The sequence below is a fragment of the Scyliorhinus torazame genome, chromosome 16, assembly GCF_047496885.1.
Source record: "Scyliorhinus torazame isolate Kashiwa2021f chromosome 16, sScyTor2.1, whole genome shotgun sequence".
NCBI classification, from domain to species: domain Eukaryota; kingdom Metazoa; phylum Chordata; class Chondrichthyes; order Carcharhiniformes; family Scyliorhinidae; genus Scyliorhinus; species Scyliorhinus torazame.
The window spans coordinates 75,088,640-75,112,262 of record NC_092722.1 but is presented as its reverse complement, the minus strand read 5'-3'; the positions used below and the strand labels follow the sequence as shown (position 1 = coordinate 75,112,262).

General features: G+C 50.1%; 1 protein-coding gene across 1 annotated transcript in view; it reads right to left on the bottom strand.

Moving 5' to 3' along the window:
- Positions 1–23,623, bottom strand: part of LOC140392264 (uncharacterized) — a 166,779-nt gene that overhangs the window by 71,211 nt on the left and 71,945 nt on the right. The window contains exons 39-52 of the mRNA XM_072477580.1: positions 20,706–20,861; positions 19,829–19,984; positions 12,143–12,295; positions 11,175–11,327; positions 10,310–10,468; positions 8,293–8,490; positions 6,839–7,018; positions 6,518–6,676; positions 6,208–6,363; positions 5,965–6,114; positions 4,582–4,734; positions 4,040–4,192; positions 1,407–1,562; positions 211–363 (exon numbers count right to left, since the gene is read on the bottom strand). Of these exons, the coding sequence (XP_072333681.1) occupies positions 211–363; positions 1,407–1,562; positions 4,040–4,192; positions 4,582–4,734; positions 5,965–6,114; positions 6,208–6,363; positions 6,518–6,676; positions 6,839–7,018; positions 8,293–8,490; positions 10,310–10,468; positions 11,175–11,327; positions 12,143–12,295; positions 19,829–19,984; positions 20,706–20,861 (2,235 nt within the window). The remainder of the gene's footprint in view (positions 1–210; positions 364–1,406; positions 1,563–4,039; positions 4,193–4,581; positions 4,735–5,964; positions 6,115–6,207; positions 6,364–6,517; positions 6,677–6,838; positions 7,019–8,292; positions 8,491–10,309; positions 10,469–11,174; positions 11,328–12,142; positions 12,296–19,828; positions 19,985–20,705; positions 20,862–23,623) is intronic.

Sequence of the window (23,623 nt, the reverse complement as noted above, 5' to 3'; positions counted from 1 at the left end):
TTAGTTTTAGATTCCAGATTTATGAATTCGATTCAAATTCCACCAGTTGCCATGGAGGAATTAAAACCTATTTTCCCTAAGCATTCTTCTGGGTCTCTGGATTAAGAGTGCAGCGACGTTACCGTTATGTCACCACCTCCCCCTATGTATAAACTGGAACTATTCAACATGAGGTGTCTGCAGGCTGCCTGGACAGTTTGTCCCTCTTACCATGTCTGGAAGCGCGATGGACACATCTTTTCCCACAGCCAGCATCGCAGCAGGTTAACCACAGATCACAGTCATCATTATCCTCACATTCCTTTCCGTAATTTACATCACACATGGGTCGCAGGCGGCTGGGAGCTGGGCAGCTGCCATTCTCTGTAAGGAAACAACAAGCAGATTGGTTCAAATATCTACTCAAATCTCAGGTTCCTTTTCTGCAGGTGGACAGAAGGTATATGGAGTGAATCTCAATTGTAACATTCAAATATTCCCAGGGAAGCTCCAACAAAGGGTTACATGCAGAGTAAACATCCCTCTACAGTGCCCCCATCATACACTCCCAGGACAGGTACAGCACGGGGTTAGATACAGAGTAAAGCTCCGTCTACACTGTCCCCGTCAAACACTCCCAGAACAGGTACAGCATGGGGTTAGATACAGAGTGAAGCTCCCTCTACACTGTCCCCATCAAACACACCCAGGACAGGTACAGCACGGGGTTAGATACAGAGTGAAGCTCCCTCTACACTGTCCCCATCAAACACTCCCAGGACAGGTACAGCACGGGGTTAGATACAGAATAAGGCTCATTCTACACTGTAATGACTCCCCAGTCCCCCCACACTATAATGAATTCTCTGTCGCCCCACACTGTAATGAATTCTCAGTCCCTCCATTCTGTAATGACTCCTGACTCCCGGCACACTGATGAATTCTCATTCCCCCCACACTGAAACAAATTATCAAACCCACCACACTGTAATGAATTCTCAGTCGCCCCACACTGTAATGATTCCTCAATCTCCCCCACACTGTAATGAATCCTCACGCACCCCCTAACTGTTGTGACTCCTCACTCCCCCCACTCTGTAGCGACTGCTCACTCCCCCCCCACACAGTAATGATTCCTCAATCTACCCCACACTGCAATGACCCCTCACTCCCCCCCCACACTGTAATCAATCCTCAGTTCTCCCACACTGTAATGATGCCTCACTCCCCCCAGACTGTAATCAATCCTCACTCACCGACACTGTAATGAATTCTCACCTCCCCCATACTGCAATGACTCCTGACTTCCCCCAAACTGCAATGACCCCTCACTCCCCCCACACTGTAATGGCTCCACACTGTCATGAATTCTCAGTTCCCCCCACACTGTAATGACTCCTCATTATCCACTCTGTGGAATTCCTCACCTCCTTTGAAGAACTTGAAGACACATCTCTTTCCACAGCCAGCATCGCAGCACATCTGCCAATGGTCACAGTCCACATCTTCCTCACATTCATCTCCGAGCTTCAAGCTGCAAACTTTGCTCAGTGAGCTGCTGGCTGGACACTGATCGCTCTCTTCTTTACAGGAAGACAGAAAGAGATCATTAAAGCACACAGGATCCTGGCCCTTTATAAACACAGGTACAAAGTACAAAGCTAATGATTCCTCCTCAACCATTTTATAAATCACTGCTTCAGCCTGAGCTGGAAGGTTGTGTTCAAATCTCTGCTGCCCACTTTTGGAAGGATGTCAAGGCCTTTGAGATACTGAAGAGCAGGAGAGAGACAAATTGGACAATTCTTTCAAAGACCTGGAACAGACATGAAGGTCAGAATGGCCTCTTTCTGTGCTGTCCGCTCAGGTTCAATCGAGCTTTTCTTTGTGTCGACAATCGAGGAGATATTAGGGCGAGGTGACCTAAAGCTTAGTCAAGGAACTCACTTTATAAGGAGTTTGTTAAAGGAGTTGAGAGCTGCAGAGGCAGTTAAGGAGGGAATTCAGGGGCGGCACACCGCACAGTGGTTAGCACTGCTGCCTACAGCTCTGAGGACCCAGGTTCGAATCCCGGCCCTGGGTCACTATCTATGGGGAGTTTGCACATTCTCCCAGTGTCTACGTGGGTTTCGCCCCCAGAACCCAAAGATGTGCAGGTTAGGAGGATTGGCCACGCTAAATTGCCCCCTAATTGGAAAAAAATAATTGGGCACCCTAAATTTATGAAAAAACTATATTTTTGCAAAAGGAGGGAATTCCAGAATTCAGGACCCAGGCAACTTAAGGTGTGCCTGAAAATGTTGGAGAAAGTGCAGGACAACAAGTAGAGGATTATGGGTGAACTATTCTCAATATCCACGGAGGGTGTCCTTGGGTGAAGTGGAGAGAGGTAGTGGACAATTCTGGCCTAATATAACACGTGACCAATCAGTTGAAGGGGCTGGAGCATGTGACCAGATGCAGGAGATTTCATCAGGTGATCAATGAGACACAGGGTAACAGACCATATGACCAATCAGACACATGTCCCTGGATAATGTCACCAATCAGACACAAGGCCACAGACAAAGAACAAAGAACAATACAGCACAGGAACAGGCCCTTCGGCCCTACAAACCTGTACCGATCATAATACCAAACTGTGCCAAAACCTTCAGCACTCCCTTGTGCTGTATCCCTCTATACCCATCCTATACATGTGTTTGCCACGATGCCTTTTGAACGCCGGTAATGTATCTGCTTCCACAACTTACCCTGGCAACACGTTCCAGGTACTCGCCACCCTCTGCGTAAAAAACCTGCCTCGCACATCTCCTCTATGGAACTTAAACCTATGCCCCCTGGTGAATGACTCCTCCACCCTGGGAAAGAGTGCCTGCCCATCCACTCTATCCATGCTCCTCATAATCCTGTAGACCTCTTGATCAGGTCACCTCTCAACCTCCGTCTTTCTAATGAAAACAGTCCGTGTCTATTCAGCCTCTCCACATACCTAACACCCTCCCGACCAGGCAATATCCTGGTAAACCTCCTCTGCAGCCTCTCCAAAGCCTCCACATCCTTCTGGAAGTAGGCGACCAGAAATGTGCGCCGTATTCCAAGTGCGACCGTACCAAGGATCTATACAACTGTTGCATGACATGTCAGTTTTTATACTCGATGCCCCATCCAATGAAGGCAAGCATTCCGTACGGAATGAGCTTTCTTGACTACCCTGTCCACTTGTGTTGCCACTTTCAAAAACCTGTGGAGTTGCATGCCCAGATCTCTCTGACTTTCTATATTCCTCAGGCGTTTTGCCATTTACGGTATATTCTCCCTGTGTGTTAGACCTACCAAAATGTAGGTGACCAATCACACACAGGATCCTGGGTTAAGTGACCAATCAGACATAAGGCCCTGGGTTATGTGACCAATCACACAATGCATTCTGTACCATGTGGCCAACAAGACACAGGTCCCTGGATTATCTGACCTATCACACACAGTGCTCTGTACCATGAGGGGGCTGATGTAGCTCAGTTCACTGGACAGCTGGTTTATGATGCAAAGCAAGGCCAGCAGTGCGGGTTCAATTGCTGTATTGGATCAGGTTACTCGTGAAGGCCTGGCTTTTCAATCCTGCCCCTCACCTGAGGTGTCCTCCGGTTAAATCACCACCTGCCAGATCTCCCCCTCAAAGGAGTAAGCAGCCTATGGCCATCTGGGATGATGGTGACTTTTACCTTACCTCCGTATCTTGTGGCCAATCAGACGCACGGCCCTGGGGTAAGTGGTGAATCAGGCACAGGGCCCTGGGTTATGTGACCAATCAGACACACAGTCGCTGGTCATGTTGCCAATCAGTCACAGGACCCTGGAATTTGTGAGCAATTAGACACAAGGTCCTGTTTTATGTGACCAATCACACAGAGTCCTGGAGCTTGGTATTGTGTCGTACACAGGGGACTGTATCCTGTGGCCTGTTCCTTTGGACAGATCCTGGGGCTCTCTTCTGTTATTGTTTGTTAGTCAAAGTTAAATTGTGTTGTGAACTGAGTTTTTGGTGGATTGTCCTTACTGTGCCAGCTGGAGTAGACACACTTCTTCCCACAGCCGATATCACAGCACTGCTTCCAGGAACTGCAGCCCTCATCATCATTACAAGATTCACTCGAGTTGCTGGCACAGATCCTCCTCGCTCGGTGCGAGTCAGGACATTCATCTCCTTCATCTGCATGAGAAAAAGTTGTAAGTTAAAGGTGGAGGGAGATACACACAGCAAAAGAGAGTACTGAGGGAATACTGCACTGTCTGAGGATCAATACTGAGAGTGTATCACACAGTCAGAGCACCATACCGAAGGAATGCTGCACTGTTTCACACTCTATTCATCAGTACGTCTCATTTTGTCTTGATCACAGCATTCTTGTGTCTCACCCTCACATTTTCTGTTTCTCTCTCCTCTTTGTCAGTGTGTCTCGCTCTCTCTCTCTCTGTCACTGGAACTCTCTCTTGTTTGCTTCGTGTCAATTTCTCTCATTCTGCTTCAACCTATCTCTGCGTCTCTCTTCCTCGTTCACTTTCTTCCTTATCCCCTCTCGCTGCCGTTTCCTTGCTTACCATCATCCATGAAGCTGGTAATACAGATTTTCCCACATTTGGTGTCACAACAGGTCTGCCAAGCGTCGCAATCATCATCTCCGCTGCACTGGTCTCCAAGTTTCAGATCACACATTGGGGTGAGACGGTGGGGCGATGGACAGGTATCATCCCCTGGAACACAGAAATCGGTGATCAATCAGGAAAACCTCACTTGCCAGATCTGCCCGAGTGGAGTCACAATGGGCTGGATTGTCCGCCCCGACACGCCACTTTTCAGCCTCGACCCGCCCGCAGGATTCTCTGTTACGCCGCCCAGTCAACGGGGTTTCCCATTGTGGGGCAGCCCCACGCCGTCGGGAAACCCCCGGGCACCGGCAAATCGGAGAATCACGCCGGCGGAGAATCCCACCCTCCTTCTCTGGAGACCTCCATAAATGAGGAATTACAGAGATTGTCTGTAATCGATGGTCGAGCTCAGGTCACCCATTATGGAGAGATCCCTCAGGAGAATCCAAACAAAGTGGTTTCCTTCAGGAACCCATTAATGATGAATGAAGTCACACATCTTTAATTGGAGTCAGGGGTGAAACAGCTCGGCAACAGGTTCCATCGCCAGTCTGATGAATGTAGAAATGTTTCTATACATTGTATTTTCTGTCTTTTGCAGTAATATTATTAAGAACACTGGTTTAAATTACAAGCAGTGTGTCTCCTAAAACTGTAACTAAGAAATCATATAAGGCGAGGGAATCATTTATTCAAACCACTTTGTTGGTCACAGATAAGTCTAATAGAATGGTGTTTATATTTTGGCCAGTTCCGTGGGATACAGATAATTTGAGGGACAGTATTTAGTCCAACTAGTCTGGTACTGGGTCATCTTAATGGATTACGGATAATGTCATTAATTGGAGGAGCCAGATCTGACTGGAGTTTGAAGTCTGCGATAATATTTTAAGTGGAACAGCGGTTTGTCATGGGATTTGAGTCTGAGAAGACAGAAGGATTTTTTGGTTGTTCCTGAAAAGGGTCTTTCTCTCTCTCTTTAAAAGTCTGCACAGATAAGCAAGTAACCTGTCTTGTTAACTTTATTTGTAAGTGGCATTTGATCTGGATTGGGTTGCTCAATTGAAGTTTGTGACCGGTTTACATAGTAAGTTAAAGATTTTCTTTTATTTAAGAATTATTTAAGTGTTAATTCTGCACACTCCTACACATGCACACTCCTACACACGCACACTCCTACACACGCACACTCCTACACACGCACACTCCTACACACGCACACTCCTACACACGCACATTCCCACTTGCACACTCGCACACTCCATTCCCAGCTTGTGATGAACTCAGAGCGCCATGAACAGACTCTGATCACCTCAAACCCTTTGAACCACTCACGGGACATGAAGAAGCGAGGAACACATCTCTTTCCACACTCGGCATCACAGCACGAGGACCAGGCCAAGCAGTCAGCGTCACTCTCACACACATCTCCGAGCTTCAGTTCACAGAAGTTGTCCAATCGGCTGGAAGCAGGACACTGGATAGCTGGAAGACACAAATTTCAAACACTCCATCAAAGACTGACGGGACAGTGACAGCGTGTGGGTAAATACAGAGGAAAGCTGAGCGATTTCTTACATCTGGTCAGGAACTTGGGGACACATCTGTTTCCACAGCTGGAATTGCAGCAAGTCTGCCAACCATCACAGTCGCTGTCATTGTGACACTGGGTGTTGAAGCTCATTGTGCAGATGTGAGTCAGTCGAGAAGATTCTGGGCATCTCCGGTCACCACCTGTAGAGTGGACAGTGATACATGGCTCAGTTTGATGTGTCTAATCTGGACGTCGCTTCCCACTCACCCCACTGGCTCTCCCGGGCCCCTCGTGACCTCCATCTCTATTGAGCAGGATCTAGGAGGGGAGCGAATGTCTCGATCGGTTACTTACCCTTGCCGTGGAATACATGGACACACCGTCTGCCACAGGTGGTGTTACAGCAGGTCTGCCAGGCAAAACAATCGTCGTCATCTTCACACAGCTCCCCATACCTCAGCTCACACATTGTGGACAGGCGGTGTGGGGCAGGGCAGTCCCCTGCTGTCAGATCTGGAGAAAGGAGAGACAAAAATGAGAATTGGGTGGGAGCGAGGATCTCAGTACATCAGCATTCTGCATTATCAGTCCCAGTCAGCTGGGACTGTCTTTTCATTCATCTTTGTTGAGACGCAGTTGATACTTTGCTGCGTCCGGTTGGCCATGTGCTCTTACCTGTGAATTTCGGACTGTGCTGCTGTCCCATGAAGGAGTGGACACATCTGCTGCCACAGGGAGTCTTGCAACACTGCATCCACTTGCCACAATCCTCCTCATCCTGACAGGGCTGACTGTGGTTCATCCTGCACACACGATCCAGACTGGATGCATCAGGACACTTCTTGGCAGTCCAATCTAAGAAACCATAAGATTGGTTAAGGCTGGAGACAGCTGAGATGGGGACAGACATAGAGAGAGCGACGGATAGAGAGACAAAGCGAGAGAGACAAAGAGTTAGACAGAGACACAGAGAGAGGGACAGAGAGGGACAGAGAGTCAGAGAGGGAGAGAGAGAGAGGGAGAGAGAGAGAGAGAGAGGGACAGAGAGACTGCTTGAGAGAGAAAGAGACAGCTGGAGTGAAAGACGGAGGAGAAATTTAGAGAGAACAGGAGAGAGGGAAGGAGAAGGAGAAGAAAAGAGAGAGATGGAGAGAGACAAAAAGATAGACCGGAAAAGCGAGAGTGTGTCAGAGTTTGAGAGACAATGGGTGAGAAAGAGAGTGAGAGAGATGAAGAGACAGTCAAAGGGAGAGAAAAAGAGCGACGACCTGGACAAAGAGAGAGAGAGCGAGAGACGAAACCTGAGAGACAAAGAGAGAGAGAGACAGATCGAAAGACAAAGAGAGAGAGACAGACAGAGAGAGAGAGAAGAAGGGAAAGAGGGAGAGATAGCTCAAAGAAAGAGAGAGGTAGATAGAGAGATAGAGTGTGGGACAGAGAGTGATAGAGAGAGAGCGATGGTGTGAGAGAGGCAAAGAGAGGTCCGGAGAGAAAGGAGAGTAAGCGACAGAGAGCCAGAAAGAGAGATGGAGATTGACGAAGAGAGACAAGGAGAGAGAGAGACAAAGAGCGAGTCAGAGAGCGAGACAGAAAGGGTGGGAGACAGAGAGAGGAAGACAGTCAAAGAAATAGAGACAGGGAGAGATACACAGGGTAGAACGACACAGGAAGAGAAAGACAGACAGGATGGGAGAGAGAGAGAGAGAGATAGATTGACAAGGAGAGAGAGAGACAGAGAGGGAGAGACAGAGGGAGAGAAACAGAGAGAGAGAGACAGAGAGAAGAACGACACAGCGAGAAAGTGGGACAGAGAATGGTTGGAGAGAGAGAGAGCGAGAGAGAGAGAGAGACAGAGACTGGACCAGAAAGAGAATCTAATGGAGTGAAAGAGAGAACGATGGTGAGGGAGAGAAGAGAGAGAGGGACAGGGAAGAGACAGAGCGACAGATAGAGACTGACAAAGAGAGAAAAAGTGATAGAAAGAGAGACACAAAGACAGATGGACCGAGACGGAGAGAATTATAAACAGAGAGAGAGACAGAGGCAGACGTAGAAAGAGAGGGATAGATGTTGAGAGATATCGTGAGAGACAAAGATACAGATGCGACCCACTGCAGACTTGTACAGACCTGTTGATGATCTGTTCGTTTTGGACCAGGAACCTCCCCAATTGGATTTCCCAAAGGATGATGGGACACATCGTTTCTGACAGCCAGCATCACAGCAACTTTGGGAACCATTGCAATCTCCATCCAACTCACACACCTTCCCGAAGGTGCTGTTACACACGCGGGCCAGATACTCTGGACGAGGACATTGCCCATCATCTATGTGGGAGAGAGAGACATGCACAATCCAGCATCACCGAGACACAGAGTAAAGCTCCCTCTGCACAGTCGCATCATACACTCCCAGGACAGGGACAGCATAGGGTTTGATAAAGAGGAAAACTCCCTCTACACTGTCCCCGTCAAACAGGTATCGCCATGGGGTTTAGATACAAAGAAAAGTTCTCTCTACACTGTCTCCATCAAACACTCCCAGGATAGGTACAGCGCGGGAGTAGATAGAGAGTAAAACTCTCTCTACTCTGTCCCCATCAAACACTCCCAGGAGAAGTATCGTACTGGGTTTAGATGCTGAGTGAAGCTTCCCCTTCCCTGTCCCAATCAAGCACTCTCAGGTTCGAGATACAACGGGCTCAGATACAGAGGGCACGATGTAACGGCCGTATCACGCCCGGCACAAATCCAAGTGAGCCGGGTAGATTGTGGGGGGGTCCGCAATCGGGAACTGTGCCGGTGCCGATCAGGCTCCGAGAAACCAATAATTACCAGTTAGGGCCAATCTCCATCACATTAACAGGAGGAGCACCCTATCTAACAGCCTCCCATCATCTAATTGATTCCCCAGCGAGATGTCACACAGGTGCTGACTCGTGGACCAGGCATCACACAGCTGGGGGGGGCGGTTCCCCGGCCCATTGGAGGCCCCTGGGTGGTCAGGGAATAGGCAGCGTGGACCTTGGCCCTGCCGCTGGAATGTTCTCACCTTGGCACTGCCAGGCTTGCACCTTGGAACTGCCACACAGGCATTGCCAAGATGTCTGGGTGGCACCGCCAAGCCGGTAGGGGCATGCCCATGGTACTAGGGTGGCAGTGCCAGAGTGCCAGGATGGCACTGCCAATGGTCAGGGACTGACAGAGGCTGTGCGCATGAGGGAGACTTGAGGGGGTGTGTGAAGTGTGGGCACGGGGTTGTGCAGGGTGGGCATGAAGTAGCCTCTGAAAGATGGGTTAGGTGACGGGTGGGGGTCTGGAAGGGGAGCTGGAAAGGTTCGCGGGAAGACCTGAGAAAGTGGGCCCCTCAGTTACCCCGTAGCGGGATGCCATTACTCGGGGAGTGGGGGGATGCAATGCAAATGTTTGAGTAGGTGGCATTCCCTATGGGTGGGGAACCCACAATCCCACCTCGGGACCGAAGCACATTTCAAAATGGTGGCCCGATCTCGGAGGAGCCAGTCTGACCAGTGGATTCAACTCCACAGTGATGAAAATAATTCTACTTGTGGGCTAAACCCGTAGGAAACACCCCAGGCCCCAAAAAAGTGATTAACTGTGTTTAGATAGGAGGAATTCAAAGGCAGAATTGCCAGCAAAACCCACAACACATAAACACTTTGAAACTTTTCCATTAGATCGTGCACAGAGTAAAGTTCCCTCGACACTGTCACCATCAAACACTCCCAGGACAGGTTCATCATGGGGTTAGATACAGAGTAAAGCTCCCTCGACACTGTCACCATCAAACATTCCCAGGACAGGTTCATCACGGGGTTAGATACAGAGTAAAGCTCCCTCTACACTGTCCCCATCAAACACTCCCAGGACAGGTACATCACGGGGTTAGATACAGAGTAAAGCTCCCTCTAAACTGTCCTCATCAAACATCCCCAGGACAGGTACATCACGGGGTTAGATACAGAGTAAAGCTCCCTCTAAACTGTCCTCATCAAACACACACAGGACAGGTGCAGCACGGCATTAGAAACAGAGAAAAGCTCCCTCTGCACTAACCCATCAAACACTGGCAGGCTACAAAAAGTACCGGTTAGACCATGGAGTGAAGCTCAGCCACGTGACTCACCTCCTCTGGAAAAGCTGTAGACACACCTGGTCCCACAAGGAGTAAAGCAGCACGTCTGAAATTTGCCGCAGTCACTCTCACTGCGACACGCCTTCCCCATGGTCGAATTACACACATAGCTCAGTTGACTGGGGCTGAAGCACTCTCCCGGTTTGTCACCTACAAGGACAGCAATTGGGTACAAGGGTCAGTTTGCACAGGAGGGACTAGTGGGGCAGGTTTCCCCATGGGAATTCTCTCAGTGTTTTCAGTGCTTCGGAGTTTCTGATAGGCATTGGATTCATGGTCCCAGTTTCCCCGGCACCCTGGGTCATGAGTCTAGCGTCTTTCATACTGAACTGTGAAGCCATTCATAGTCACGCCTGAGGCAGCACAGTGGAACAGAGGTTAGCACTGCTGCCTCACATTGCCAGGGTGCTGGGATCGATTCTGGCTTTGGGTGACTGTGGGGTGTGGGCTTATGTACAGTGCTCTTTCGGAGAGTCATTGCAAACATGATGGGCCGAATGGCCTCCTTCTGCACTGTAGGGGTTCAATGGAAATAGGTGCCTCTGCCCTCTCCTGCGGTTTATCAGTCTCTGTCCTCTGCAGTCTCGTGTCCATCAGTCTCTGTTCTCTGCAGTCTCGTGTCCATCAGTCTCGGTCCTCTGCAGTCTCGTGTCCATCAGTCTCGGTCCTCTGCAGTCTCGTGTCCATCAGTCTCTGTCCTCTGCAGTCTCGTGTCCATCAGTCTCCGTCCTCTGCAGTCTAGGGACCAATGGACTCCTCCCTACCAGTCTTGGGTCGATAGGAATCTATCTCCATGTGGTTGTTGCCTATTTCCCCCAGTTTATTGTCACAGTCACTCTCTCAGACCCGGGCTCACCTTGTGTGAATGAGTAGAGACATTTCTTGCCACATCCAATGTCACAACACTGTTGATAAGCGCGACAATCATCATCATCCTCACAAGACTGAGTCACGTTTTTCTTGCAGAGAGACAACACTTTGGAAACTTCTGGACATTTCTTTGGCAAAACTAAATAACGTAAAAATCTAAATCAGTCAAATGTCAGAGGACATCTCATAAAAATCTCCAAACCTCAATTACAGAGTAAATTAAGGTGAACAGTGCCCCCATCATATGCTCCCACGAGATGTGCGGCAAGGGGTTAGACACAGAGTAAAGCTCCCTCTACACTGTCCCCGTCAAACACTCCCAGGACAGGTACAGCACGGGGTTAGATACTGTGCAAAGCTCCCTCTGCACTCTTCCCAAACTTACAGTCCCAGGTCAGGAACATCACAATGTTACATATGAGTAAAGCTCCATCTGCACAGTTCCCATCAAACACTCCCCGGGCTGGAACACAACGGGTTTTGATACACAGTGGAGCTCCATTATCATAGATTATCATCGAATTTACAGTGCAGAAGGAGGCCATTCGGCCCATCGCGTCTGCACCGGCTCTTGGTAAGAGCACCCTACCTAAGGTCAACACCTCCACCCTATCCCCATAACCCAGTAACCCCACCCAATACTAAGGGCAATTTTGGACACTAAGGGCAATTTATCAAAGCCAATCCACCTAACCTGCACATCTTTGGACTGTGGGAAGAAACCGGAGCACCCGTAGGAAACCCACGCACACACTGGGAGGATGTGCAGACTCCGCACAGACAGTGACCCAAGCCGGAATCGAACCTGGGACCCTGGAGCTGTGAAGCAATTGTGCTATCCACAATGCTACCGTGCTCCATGTTCACTGTCACATTCAATCTTGGCCCTTCCTGCTCAGTCTGTGTGGGATTCTCCCATGAGAGCGTGTCTGCTGCTCTGTAACTGATGCTCACATTTGTTGATGAATGTTGGGACACATTTCGCCCCACAGCTGGTTTTGCAGCACATCTGCCAGATGTCACATTGGGTGTTGTTGCTGCAATCATTCCCTAGTGTCATGTCACACATCATTGTGAGTCTCCTGGAGACTGGGCACGTTCCATTCACTGAAAGATAAGAGGAGACAGAATCACACCACAGTCATCACATCAGTGTGGGACCCTCCCAACCCCAAGAGCACTGGGAACTAGATCCTGCTCTGTGGCTCCTCTCACCAGTGAACCTAACACACTGTCTGTGCCAGAGCTTTGGTCACTCTGATCTCCAGAGGGCAGACTAACAGTCACACAAAATATCTGATTGTGGTATTCCAAACACCGGACCAGACCCCGACGTTTTCTCGGATACCAGACAGAAATCCCAATTTGTTTTTTAAAAATTTGTAACACGTAAAGGAAAGATATTTCGCTCCAGGAGTGATTCCATCTAAAAGGTTGTGCTTTCCTGCGCTGCAGTCATTCTGGATCCAGCTGCAGGAGGCACAACACCTTGTTCAATAAAGCCTCGATTGTTCCACCATTCTCGTCTCGTGGTAATTGACGGTACATCAATTTATTGAACGAGATTTTAAAAGATGGATTTCCACATCAAATCTGATCGGCTGCAGCTGACCCGTCACGCAGCCAATGTCACGTCCACCTTCGACCATTGGCTAGCCTGCTTCGAAGGCTATGTCTGAGCAACCACTGAAGAACCCTCGGACTCGCAGAAGCTCCAAATCCTCTACTCACGGGTGAACATAAAACATTACAGGCCCTTCGGTCCTCGATGTTGCGCCGACCTGTGAAACCACTCTAAAGCCCATCTACACTATTCCCTTATCGTCCATATGTCCATCCATTGACCATTTGAATGCCCTTAGTGTTGGCGAGTCCACTAGTGTTGCAGGCAGGGCATTCCACGCCCTTACTACTCTCGGAGTAAAGAACCTACCTCTGACATCTGTCTTTTTTCTATCTCCCCTCAATTTAAAGCTATGTCCCCTCGTGCTAGACATCACCATCCGAGGAAGAAGGCTCTCACTGTCCATTCTATCGAATCCTCTGATCATCTTGTATCCCTCATTTAAGCCCTGACATTTTTCCCCTCATCCGGGATGCGCCCACCTACTCCGAAGCGATGACGCTCCTGAAGGGACATTACGTTAAACCGGTGAATCAAGTGTACGCCAGGCACCGCCTGGCCACGAGACAGCGACTCCCCGGGGTGACTCTGGACAATTTCTTCCGGGCCCTACAGATCCTCGGTAGGAACTATGACTGCCGGGCAGTTTCAGCAGTCCAACACACCAAACTTTTAATTAGAGACGCATGTCACGGGCATGATGTCTACGTACGTCCGCCAGCAACTATTGGAAGGGCTCGATCTTGCGGGGACTAGGCAGCTTGCTAATTCATTAGAAGTGGCCACCCGTAACCTGCAGTCCTACACCCCCAACTGCGCGGCACCTTCGTGAGACACACCAGCTCCCGACTCCAGCTCACCGCAAGCTTGCGCCTCGCGGCACCCAGCCAACTCTGGAGGGCCCGTGTTACTTTGGTGGACAAAGCAAGCACCCCAGACAGCGCTGCCCGGCACGGAGCGCGACCTGCAACGGGTGTGGGAAGAAAGGGCACTTTGTTTTGTAAGGTTTTCGGGCAATTCGGCCCTTTTGGAGAAACTCAGAGACTGTAAACTGACTTTCCAGCCAAGGGAACAGAACCAGTTTTCCCAGCAGGCTTGGCCCGCTGAGCTGAGTAGGGACATAAGCACATAAATATTTGCAAACACCCCCCTAGGAGCTACAAGGAAGAAGGAGCCAGACAACAAGATAACATCAAAACACAGACAAAGGGGCACGGGAATACACAGGAGGCTTGCATGCAAGCAGGACAATGGGATGGTCATAGCCCCATGCAAATGTAAATGACCTGGCCTCCACCAGAGCAGAATCCAATTAACACCCCATCAACATAGCGAGGTGAGAATAGCAGCCATCTCCGGAGCAGCTGGAAGACACTGAAATTCTCCACAGAAGAGCCTAACCTCGTTAAACTAGAAATCAGACTGTCTGAGTCCAGCATATTGCGCTGGAAAAGCCCCTAGAAAATCAGCAGGAGCTACCGGCAGAAAAACCAAGTTGGAGGCGGACCTGGGGGAGGTACTCCAATCTTGACAGGAGCTACCGGCAGAAACTCACTGGGAGGAGGGGGGCGGAGCCAGCGCCAAATTCAAATCGCACAGGTCTGAAAAAACCAAGTTGGAGGCGGACCTGGGGGAGGTACTCCAAGCTTGACAGAAGCTACCGGCAGAAAACATACAGCTCTGACCGGCTCAAAGGGGGCGGGACCAGCGGGAACTTTAAAAACTTACCTTTTCAATGCAAAAGGGGCTGGCCGATCACAGAACAAAGCCAGGTATAACTATATAAAAGGGGCTGTGTTTTCGAGTAGGGGGCTCTTCGTTCGTGGCTCGACCTCTGCACCCCTGACTTGACCTCTGCAGCCTGTGACCGTAAGTACTCTGCAGCAGCTTACGAAACTCCCTTGACTTTAATAGTGGTTGAGGCTTTGGGGAAGGGAACTTGTTTTTGTGCCTTGTGATATTGCTAAAACCTGTGTAAGCATAAGAATTTTCGTTGTGTCCGCTATATTACTTTTGAATAGACATAGTGTATATTAGAGCATAAGATTGTATTGTGTTTCTTCTGTTGATGATTTTGACCTGGGTTTTACAATAAATCTTGATTTGATGACAATTGGAGTCGTTTAAATTCTTCAATCTTTCACCAGCGACCTCTGACCAAGTCATTGTTAAAATACTCCTCACCTTAATTCCGGGTTCAGGAATCGAGGGTCATCTTGAGCGATTCACTCAGGACAGACTGCTGGTTAGGGAATAAACAGCAGTGTCCTATTCTCTCTCTTGGGAAAGCTACTCTAGTGGAGTAGGAACCGGGTTGCTGTTGCACCACCGGCAAGAGAGAGAATCACCTGGGTATTGGTAGGGGTCTGGAGATCTGTGTGATATAAGTCTCAGGCTGTCGGTTAGGAATAAACGGCAGGCTTGAATCAGTGCTCTCTTCAGTGGAAGTGTCCCAGTGCGACATCCCCTGGCCTCTGAAGTTTCAGTGCCAGCTGGAGAGAGACACACACAGATATTCAAACCCCAGATATCGGCCCAGTAGTGGAGTAACGGAGATGGCACCCTCTACAGTTTCCATTTGCCAGGCCTGGTCGGTCGCCGCCTTTTCCAGGCCCGGCATTTCTACACTCCCCACGTGCGACCCAAGGGCGCTGCCATCTTCCCCTCCGCAGGCCACGTGCGGCCCGTGGGCACCGCCATCTTCCCCACCGCAAACCATGTGCGCCCCATGGGCGCTGCCATTTTCGGCACCAATTTGGACCGCGCAGGACCCCTGCTCGTCTGGCTGTTCACCGCCTACTGCCTCCGCCAATCACCCCGGGACCTCCAAGCATCTTCCGCAGCTCGCCTCCATCACCCTGGATCAGTGTCGGCCCCGCAACCTCGCGACTGCTACGACAACGGTGAAGATCAACGGGCACGAGACGACCTGCCTCTTTGACTCTGGGAGCACAGAGAGTTTCATCCACCCCACTACGTTAAGGCGCTGCTCCCTCCCGGTACACCCCATCACCCAGAAAATCTCCCTGGCCTCCGGATCCCATTCCGTTGAAATCCAGGGGTACTATATCGCGACCCTCACCGTCCAATGCGTAGAGTTCAGCAACTTCCGGCTCTACGTCCTCCCCCACCTCTACGCTGCCCTGTTGCTCGGCCTGGATTTTCAGTGCCATCTCCAAAGCCTCACTTTGAAATTCGGCGGACCCCTGCCCCCCCCTCACCGTCTGCGGCCTCATGACCCTTACGGTCGATCCACATTTCCTGTTTGCGAACCTCAACCCAGACTGCAAATCCATCGCCACTAGGAGCCGACGGTACAGTGCCCAGGACAGGACCTTCATCAGGTCTGAGGTCCAACGGCTTCTGCGGGAGGGGATCATTAAGGCCAGCAACAGCCCCTGGAGAGCTCAAGTAGTGATAGTGAAGACTGGGGAGAAGCACAGGATGGTCATTGACTACAGTCAGACCATCAATCGGTACCCGCAGCTCGACGTGTACCCCCTCCCACGGATATCTGACATGGTCAATCAGATGGCGCAGTATCGAGTCTATTCCACAGTGGACTTGAAGTCCGCCTACCACTAGCTCCCCATCCGCCAATACACTGCATTCGAAGCAGATCGCCACCTCTATCACTTCCTTTGGGTACCCTTCGGCGTCACCAATGGGGTCTTGGTCTTCCAGTGGGAGATGGGCCGAATGGTTGACCAGTATGGGGTGCGGGCCACCTCCCCGTACCTAGATAACGTCACCATCTGCGGCCACGATCAGCAGGACCATGACGCAAACCTCCAAATTGCTTAACCTCACCTACAATAAGGAGAAATGCGTGTTCCGCACCAACCGCTTAACCATCCTCGGCTATGTAGTGGAAACTGGAGTCCTAGGGCCTGACCCCGACCTCATGCGCCCCCTCCTGGAACTCCCTCCCCCCCATTGCCCCAAGGCCCTGAAACGTTTCCTGGGGTTTTTCTCATATTACGCCCAGTGGATCCCTAATTATGCGGACAAGGCCCGCCCACTCATCATGTCCACAGTTTTTCCTCTGTCGGCTAGGGCCCGCCAGGCCTTCAACCACATCAAGGCGGACATCGCCAAGGCCACCATGCACATGGTCGACGAGTCCCTCCCCTTCCAAGTGGAGCGCGATGCATCGGACGTGGCTCTGGCCACCACCCTCAACCAGGCAGGCAGGCCCGTGGCTTTCTTTCCCCGCACACTCCATGCCTCCGAAATTCGGCACTCCACTGTCGAGAAGGAGGCCCAAGCCAGTGGAAGCTGTGCGGCGTTGGAGGCATTACCTGGACGGCAGGAGATTCACTCTCCTCACTGACCAATGGTCAGTTGCTTTCATGTTTAATAATACACAGCGGGGCAAGATCAATAATGACAAAATCTTGAGGTGGAGAATCGTGCTGTCCACCTATAACTATGAGATCTTGTATCCCTTTGGGGAAACTCAATGAGCCCCCTGACGCCCTATCCCACGGTACATGTGCCAGCGCACAGGTGGACCGACTCCGGGCTCTCCACTATGACCTCTGCCACCCGGGCGTCACCCGGTTCTTCCATTCTGTCAAGGCCCGCAACCTGCCCTACTCCATTGAGGAGGTCAGGACCGTCACCAGAGACTGCCAGGTCTGCGCAGAGTGCAAGCGCACTTCTACCGGCCGGATACAGCACACCTGGTTAACGCCTCCCGCCCCTTTGAATGCCTCAGCATGGACTTGAAAGGGCCCCTCCCCTCCACCGACCGCAACGTGTACTTCCTCAACGTTATTGATAAGTACTCACGGTTCCCCTTCGCCATCCCATGCCCCGACATGCCTTCTGCCATGGTAATTAAAGCCCTGCACAGCATCTTCACTCTGTTCGGTTTCCCCACCTACATCCACAGCGATCGAGGATCCCCTTTCATGAGCGATGAGCTGCGTCAGTTCCTGCTCAGCAAGTGCATCGCCTCGAGCAGGTCGACCAGCTACAAACCCTGGGGGAACGGGCAGGTGGAGAGGGAGAACGGGACGGTCTGGAGGGCCGTCCTGCTGGCCCTGCGGTCTCAAAATCTCCCGGTCTCCCGCTAGCAGGAGGTCCTCCCCGACGCACTCCATCCATCCGATCGCTCCTCTGCACCGTTGCTAATGAGACCCCTCATGAACGGGTGTTTGCCTTCCCCAGGAAGTCCACCTCTGGGGTCTCGCTCCCAACATGGCTGACAGTTCCTGGACCCGTCCTCCTCTGGAAGCATGTGCGGAGCCATAAATCGGACCCCTTGGTCGAGAAAGTCCACCTCCAACATGCAAGCGCGCGGTACGCCTACGTGGCACACCCCGACGGGCGCCAAGACACAGTCTCCCTCCGAGACCTGGCACCAGATGGGTCCCCACCCACAACCCCTGACCTGACACCGCTCCTCCCCACCCCGGTTGCCTCATTCACCCCTGCGCTATATCCCTCCCTCCAGCGAACCTCACCGCAGCCCCCACCCCAGCAGGATCCGTCCTCCCATTGGATCCACTCAGGGGCGACGAAGACGAGGACAACACGCTCCCAGAGTCGCAGGTGACCAGGTCGGCGCCCACATCACCACCAGGGCTGGGGCGATCGCGGCGGAAAGCCAAAACCCCCGACAGACTTAATTTGTAATGTTTCTGCCAGCCCCGCCGGATTCTTTTTTTTAAACAGGGGGTGAATGTTGTAACCACCAGTTGTGGTATATTGTATGAATTACGGGACTGCCCGTATGTTACAGGTACGACGGTAAATCCCTGCCTGCTGGCTCCGCCCAGCAGGCGGTATAGAAAAGGGTGTCCTCTCCTGCGCTGCAGCTATTCTGGTTCCAGCTACAGGAGGCACAACATCTTGTTCAATAAAGCCTCGATTGTTCCACCATTCTCGTCTCGTGGTAATTACGGTACATCACATCAAACTGCATGACTTAATTGCTTAAGTTTATATACACTATATCAAATTATCGACGGCCCAGAATTCATAACAAAAACCCATTAGTCTTTTCTTTGTTTAAAAAAAGCAGGACCTGAAGTAACAAATCACACTTTTATGACATCGTAATTGCACATTCTGCAGCCACAGTGTCTGTCTTTATTGTTTTCAGGACTCTTAAAACATGTCACTGCAGCACATATACATAGACCCTACCCCAGACTCTCGAAATCATTACTGCATCAGCGCATATCATATATATATTAATTTCATACATTCATCACAGTGGGAAGCTGAAATACGTATTGTTCAATCTGACACCACACATTAGACTCAATGGACAGGGAGCAGGAGCAGGAATCCGGCATGATTCACCCCCTCCCAAACCCAGGGATCATTAGACTGGAATTAGTGCAGGGACATGGGCCGAGTCACACCTCACCCAAACACAGGGGACACTGGGCAGGATTCAGGAGCAGGAACCCTGGATGATTCACCATTCCACTTCCCGGCACCCCCCCATCCCCCTGAACCGTGTGTCACTGGACAGGAATCAGCAGCAGGAACCTGGACTCATTCACCCCTTTCCTAACAAAAGGGTCACTCGACAGGAATCAGGATCGGGAACTGGGATTATTCTCTCCTCTCCATAACCAAGTGGCCTCTGGACAGGAATCAGGAGCAGAAGCCCAGGCTGATTTACTCAACCTCTCTAATTGAGAGGTCACAGGAGAGGGATCAGGAGCAGGAACCCAGGAAGATTCACCCCCTTCCTGCCCCAGGTGTTATTGGACAGGGATCAGGAGCAGGATCCCGGGACGATTCACCCCCTCCCTAACCCAGGTATTATTGGACAGGGATCAGGAGCAGGAACCCGGGACGATTCACCCCCTCCCTAACCCAGGTATTATTGGACAGGGATCAGGAGCTGGAAACCGGGAAGATTCACCCCCTCCCTAAGCCAGGTATTATTGGACAGGGAGCAGGAGCAGGAACCCGGGTTAATTCACTCAATACTCTAACCTATGTTGACGGGACAGGGGTCAGTGTACAGTGGGTGGGGACGATTCGCTCACCTCCTGTGAAACACTTGGGGATACATTTCTTGCCGCAGCCAGCATCACAACAAGTGTGGAAAGCATCACAATCCTTGTTGTCTTCACATGAATCTCCGGTACTCATCTGGCAGAAGATGGAAAGTCTGTCCTCAGTGGGGCACTGATCCGTTGGTTCTGAAGAGCAAAGGAGGAATTCACATTGATCCTGTGTCTTTCCCCACATCAGGGACATTTCAAAACGCTCTGTGTCAATGGTTCACTTTTCTTCAAAGTGTGGCAATGTTACAATCTGGGAGATGTTATGGGTAACGCACGCACAGCAAGATCCTACAATTAGCTTATGAGGTCAAGGCCCAGTTCTGTCTGAATCATGGAATGTTCCCAGCACAGAAGGCCACTTGGCCCATCGAGCTCATTCTAGCCCTCCACAGGAGCAGTCCAGTTGGTTCTACCCCACCCTGCCAACACCCTTCCCTGTACCCCAGCATTTCCTCCGTTCTGCCCTCATTAATGACAACCAGGGATTGTGGGCCTGGATAATGTGCTCACGGTCTGACAGTCTCAGCCCTTTTCAACACAGCCGAGAATATGTGACTCACACTCCGATTTGCCTAGATGTTAGTCAGAGAACCATTCGACTACGTAAAGGGCTCTCTAACACATCAGACTTCAATTGGACCCATGCTTTTGCTCCTCAGCCTCTTTGAACAAAGGCCAACCAATCGTACCCTCCATTGACTGGGCCGACACACCTCCCACACAGCCTCCTATCACGGAGTTATTAGGCTGACACTGCAGCCTCCAATGAGTGCACTGAGGCTGACCAATACCCCACTAATTTTGTTCCATGTGACGACCCAGGTTACCATTCTCCGACTCTTGCATGCGCACTTACTTTTTGCCAGGCACTCTGGCACACATCTCGGCCCACACTCCGTCTTACAGCATGATGCCCAGTGCCCACAGGAATCATTATCCTCACAGGAAGCAGTGAAGTTCATCTTGCACACGTAATGCAGTCTGGATGAATGTGGACATGTCCCTCCGTGACCTGTAGGGAAGACACAGATTGACATCACTCACTGATACTCCTGACCAACAGACACCATTCAATGCTCAATGTCCCACAACCACAGCACGGGGTTCGATACAGAGTAAAGCTCCATCTTGACTGTTCTCAACAAACACTCTCAGGACAGGTACAAAGAACAAATAGGAACAGGCCCTTCGGCCCTCCAAACCCGTGCCGACAAATGCTGCCCGTCTAAACTAAAATCTTCTACACTTCCTGGGTCCGTATCCCTTTATTCCCATCCTATTCATGTATTTGTCAAGATGCTCCTTAAATGTCACTATCATCCCTGCTTCCACCACCTCCACCGGCAGTGAGTTCCAGGCACCCACTACCCTCTGTGTAAAAAAACTTGCCTCGTACATCTCCTCTAACCTTGTCCCACGTACCTTAAACCTCTTCCCCAAAGCTCCCTTTGAAAAGTCCCCATCAAACACCCGCAGGGCAGTTCCAGCATGAAGTAAGTTTCAGAGCAAATGTCCCTCCACACTGTCCCCATCAAACATTCCCAAGACAGGTCCTGCAAGAGGTTAGATACAGAGCAAAGCTCCCTCCACACTGTCCCCGTCATACACTCCGATAACAGGTACGGCACAAGATTAGATACAGAGTAAAGTTCTCTCTGCAGTGTCCCCATCAAACAATCGAAGGACAGGTACAGCACAGGGTTAGATAGAATGTAACGCAAAAAGTGCAGAGAATACCGGAAGTCTGCAGAAGGATTTGGATAGGTTAGGTGAATGGGCTAGGGTCTGGCAGATGGAATTCAATGTTGCCAAGTGTGAGGCTATCCATTTTGGGAGGAATAACAGCAGAATGGATCATTATTTAAACGGTAAGATGTTAAAACATGCTGCTGTGCAGAGGGACCTGGGTGTGCTGGTGCAGGAGTCGCAAAAAGTTGGTGTGCAGGTGCAACAGGTGATTAAGAAGGCTAATCAAGTTTTGTCTTTCATTGCTAGAGGGATGGAGTTCAAGACTCGGGAGGTTATGCTGCAATTGTATAAGGTTTTGGTGAGGCCACATCTGGAGTATTGTGTTCAGTTTTGGTCTCCTTACCCGAGAAAGGACATATTGGCACTGGAGGGAGTGCAGAGGAGATTCACGAGGTTGATCCCAGAGTTGAGGGGATTAGATTATGACGAGAGGTTGAGTAGACTGGGACTGTACTCATTGGAGTTTAGAAGGATGCGGGGGGATCTTATTGAAACATATAAAATTATGAAGGGAATAGATAGGATAGATGCGGGCAAGTTGTTTCCACTGGTCGGGGAAAGCAGAACTAGGGGGGCATAGCCTCAAAATAAGGGGAAGTAGATTTAGGACCGAGATTAGGAGGAACTTCTTCACCCAAAGGGCTGTGAATCTCTGGATTTCTTTGCCCAGTGAAGCAGTTGAGGCTCCTTCTTTAAACATTTTTAAGAAAAAGATAGATACCTTTCCAAAGAACAAAAGGGATTCGGGGATATGGTGTACGGGCCGGAGAGTGGAGCTGAGTCCACAAAGATCAGCCATGATCTCAATGAATGGCGGAGCAGGCTCGAGGGGCCAGATGGCCTACTCCTGTTCCTAGTTCTTATCTTCTTATGTAAATCTGCCTCTGAACTGTCCCCAGCAAACACTCCCAGGACAGGGACATTACAGGGTTAAATACAGAGTAAAGATGCCTCTATACTATCCACATCAAACACGTACAGGACAGTTGTAGCACGGGGCTAGATATAGAATAAAGAAGCCTCTACACTGTCCCATCAATCACACCGAGGACAAATACAGCATGGGCTAGACACAGAGTAAAGCGACCACTACACAGTCCACATCAAACACTCCCAGGACAGCGACAGTATAGTTTTAATTGATTGATTGTCTGGTGGCCAATGAATTGAACAAAATGTCTGCGCTCTGCCCGGCCACAGGTGGTGATTTGCCCCTGTCGCACTGGAATGCTTTTCAGAGTCCCAAGGTTTCAGTTTTGACTTTGACAGCATGGAGGCAAGACTCGGCTATCTCTCTCCAGAAAGGCTGATGTGAACCGTGAAGGATTTGGTCAGAACAGAACTGACTCCATTTTGAACATCACAGAAATACGTAGACACCATTTGTATTTGGAGGTCTTTAGATGTATCCTTCTCTTAGATTCGAGACACTCATTTAAGAAGTCTTAAATTTCATGGATTCCCGACCGACAGAGGTAGGGTGTTTAGTCATGAGTATCCGAACATACGTTTAGACGTATCCGAACATCGCGCATTAGAAAGTAACTGAAATCCTGTCTAACTGTTTGAGACAAAGAAATGTAACCTCCCTTCGTGAGAGCTACTCGGACTCTTAACAGAGAAACAGATTTCCCTCTTTTGGTGGCTGAGCCTGATATCGGCTTGTAAGATAGTCTCTTCAGATCCGGAATACCTAAACACTTGCAATAACTGAAATAATTGTGCATTAAGGTGTGATGGGGGGGGGGGTGGGGAGGAACAGAATCACAGATGCCCATTGCATGCTTGCCTATCTTATAATGGATACAAACAAACTGTTACTTTAATGAGACTTTGGAACAGTATGTGAGCAGTTCGGAATGGTACAATTCTTTAGATCATTATTATCCAATACTTTATATTCACTGAAATATAATGGGACTGCTTTAGAATGTCACATTATAAACTGTGACTATTGTTACACATTTACCTTGTGTATTCACTCTGTATTGTAGCCATGTATTTGTATTATACTCACACTATATA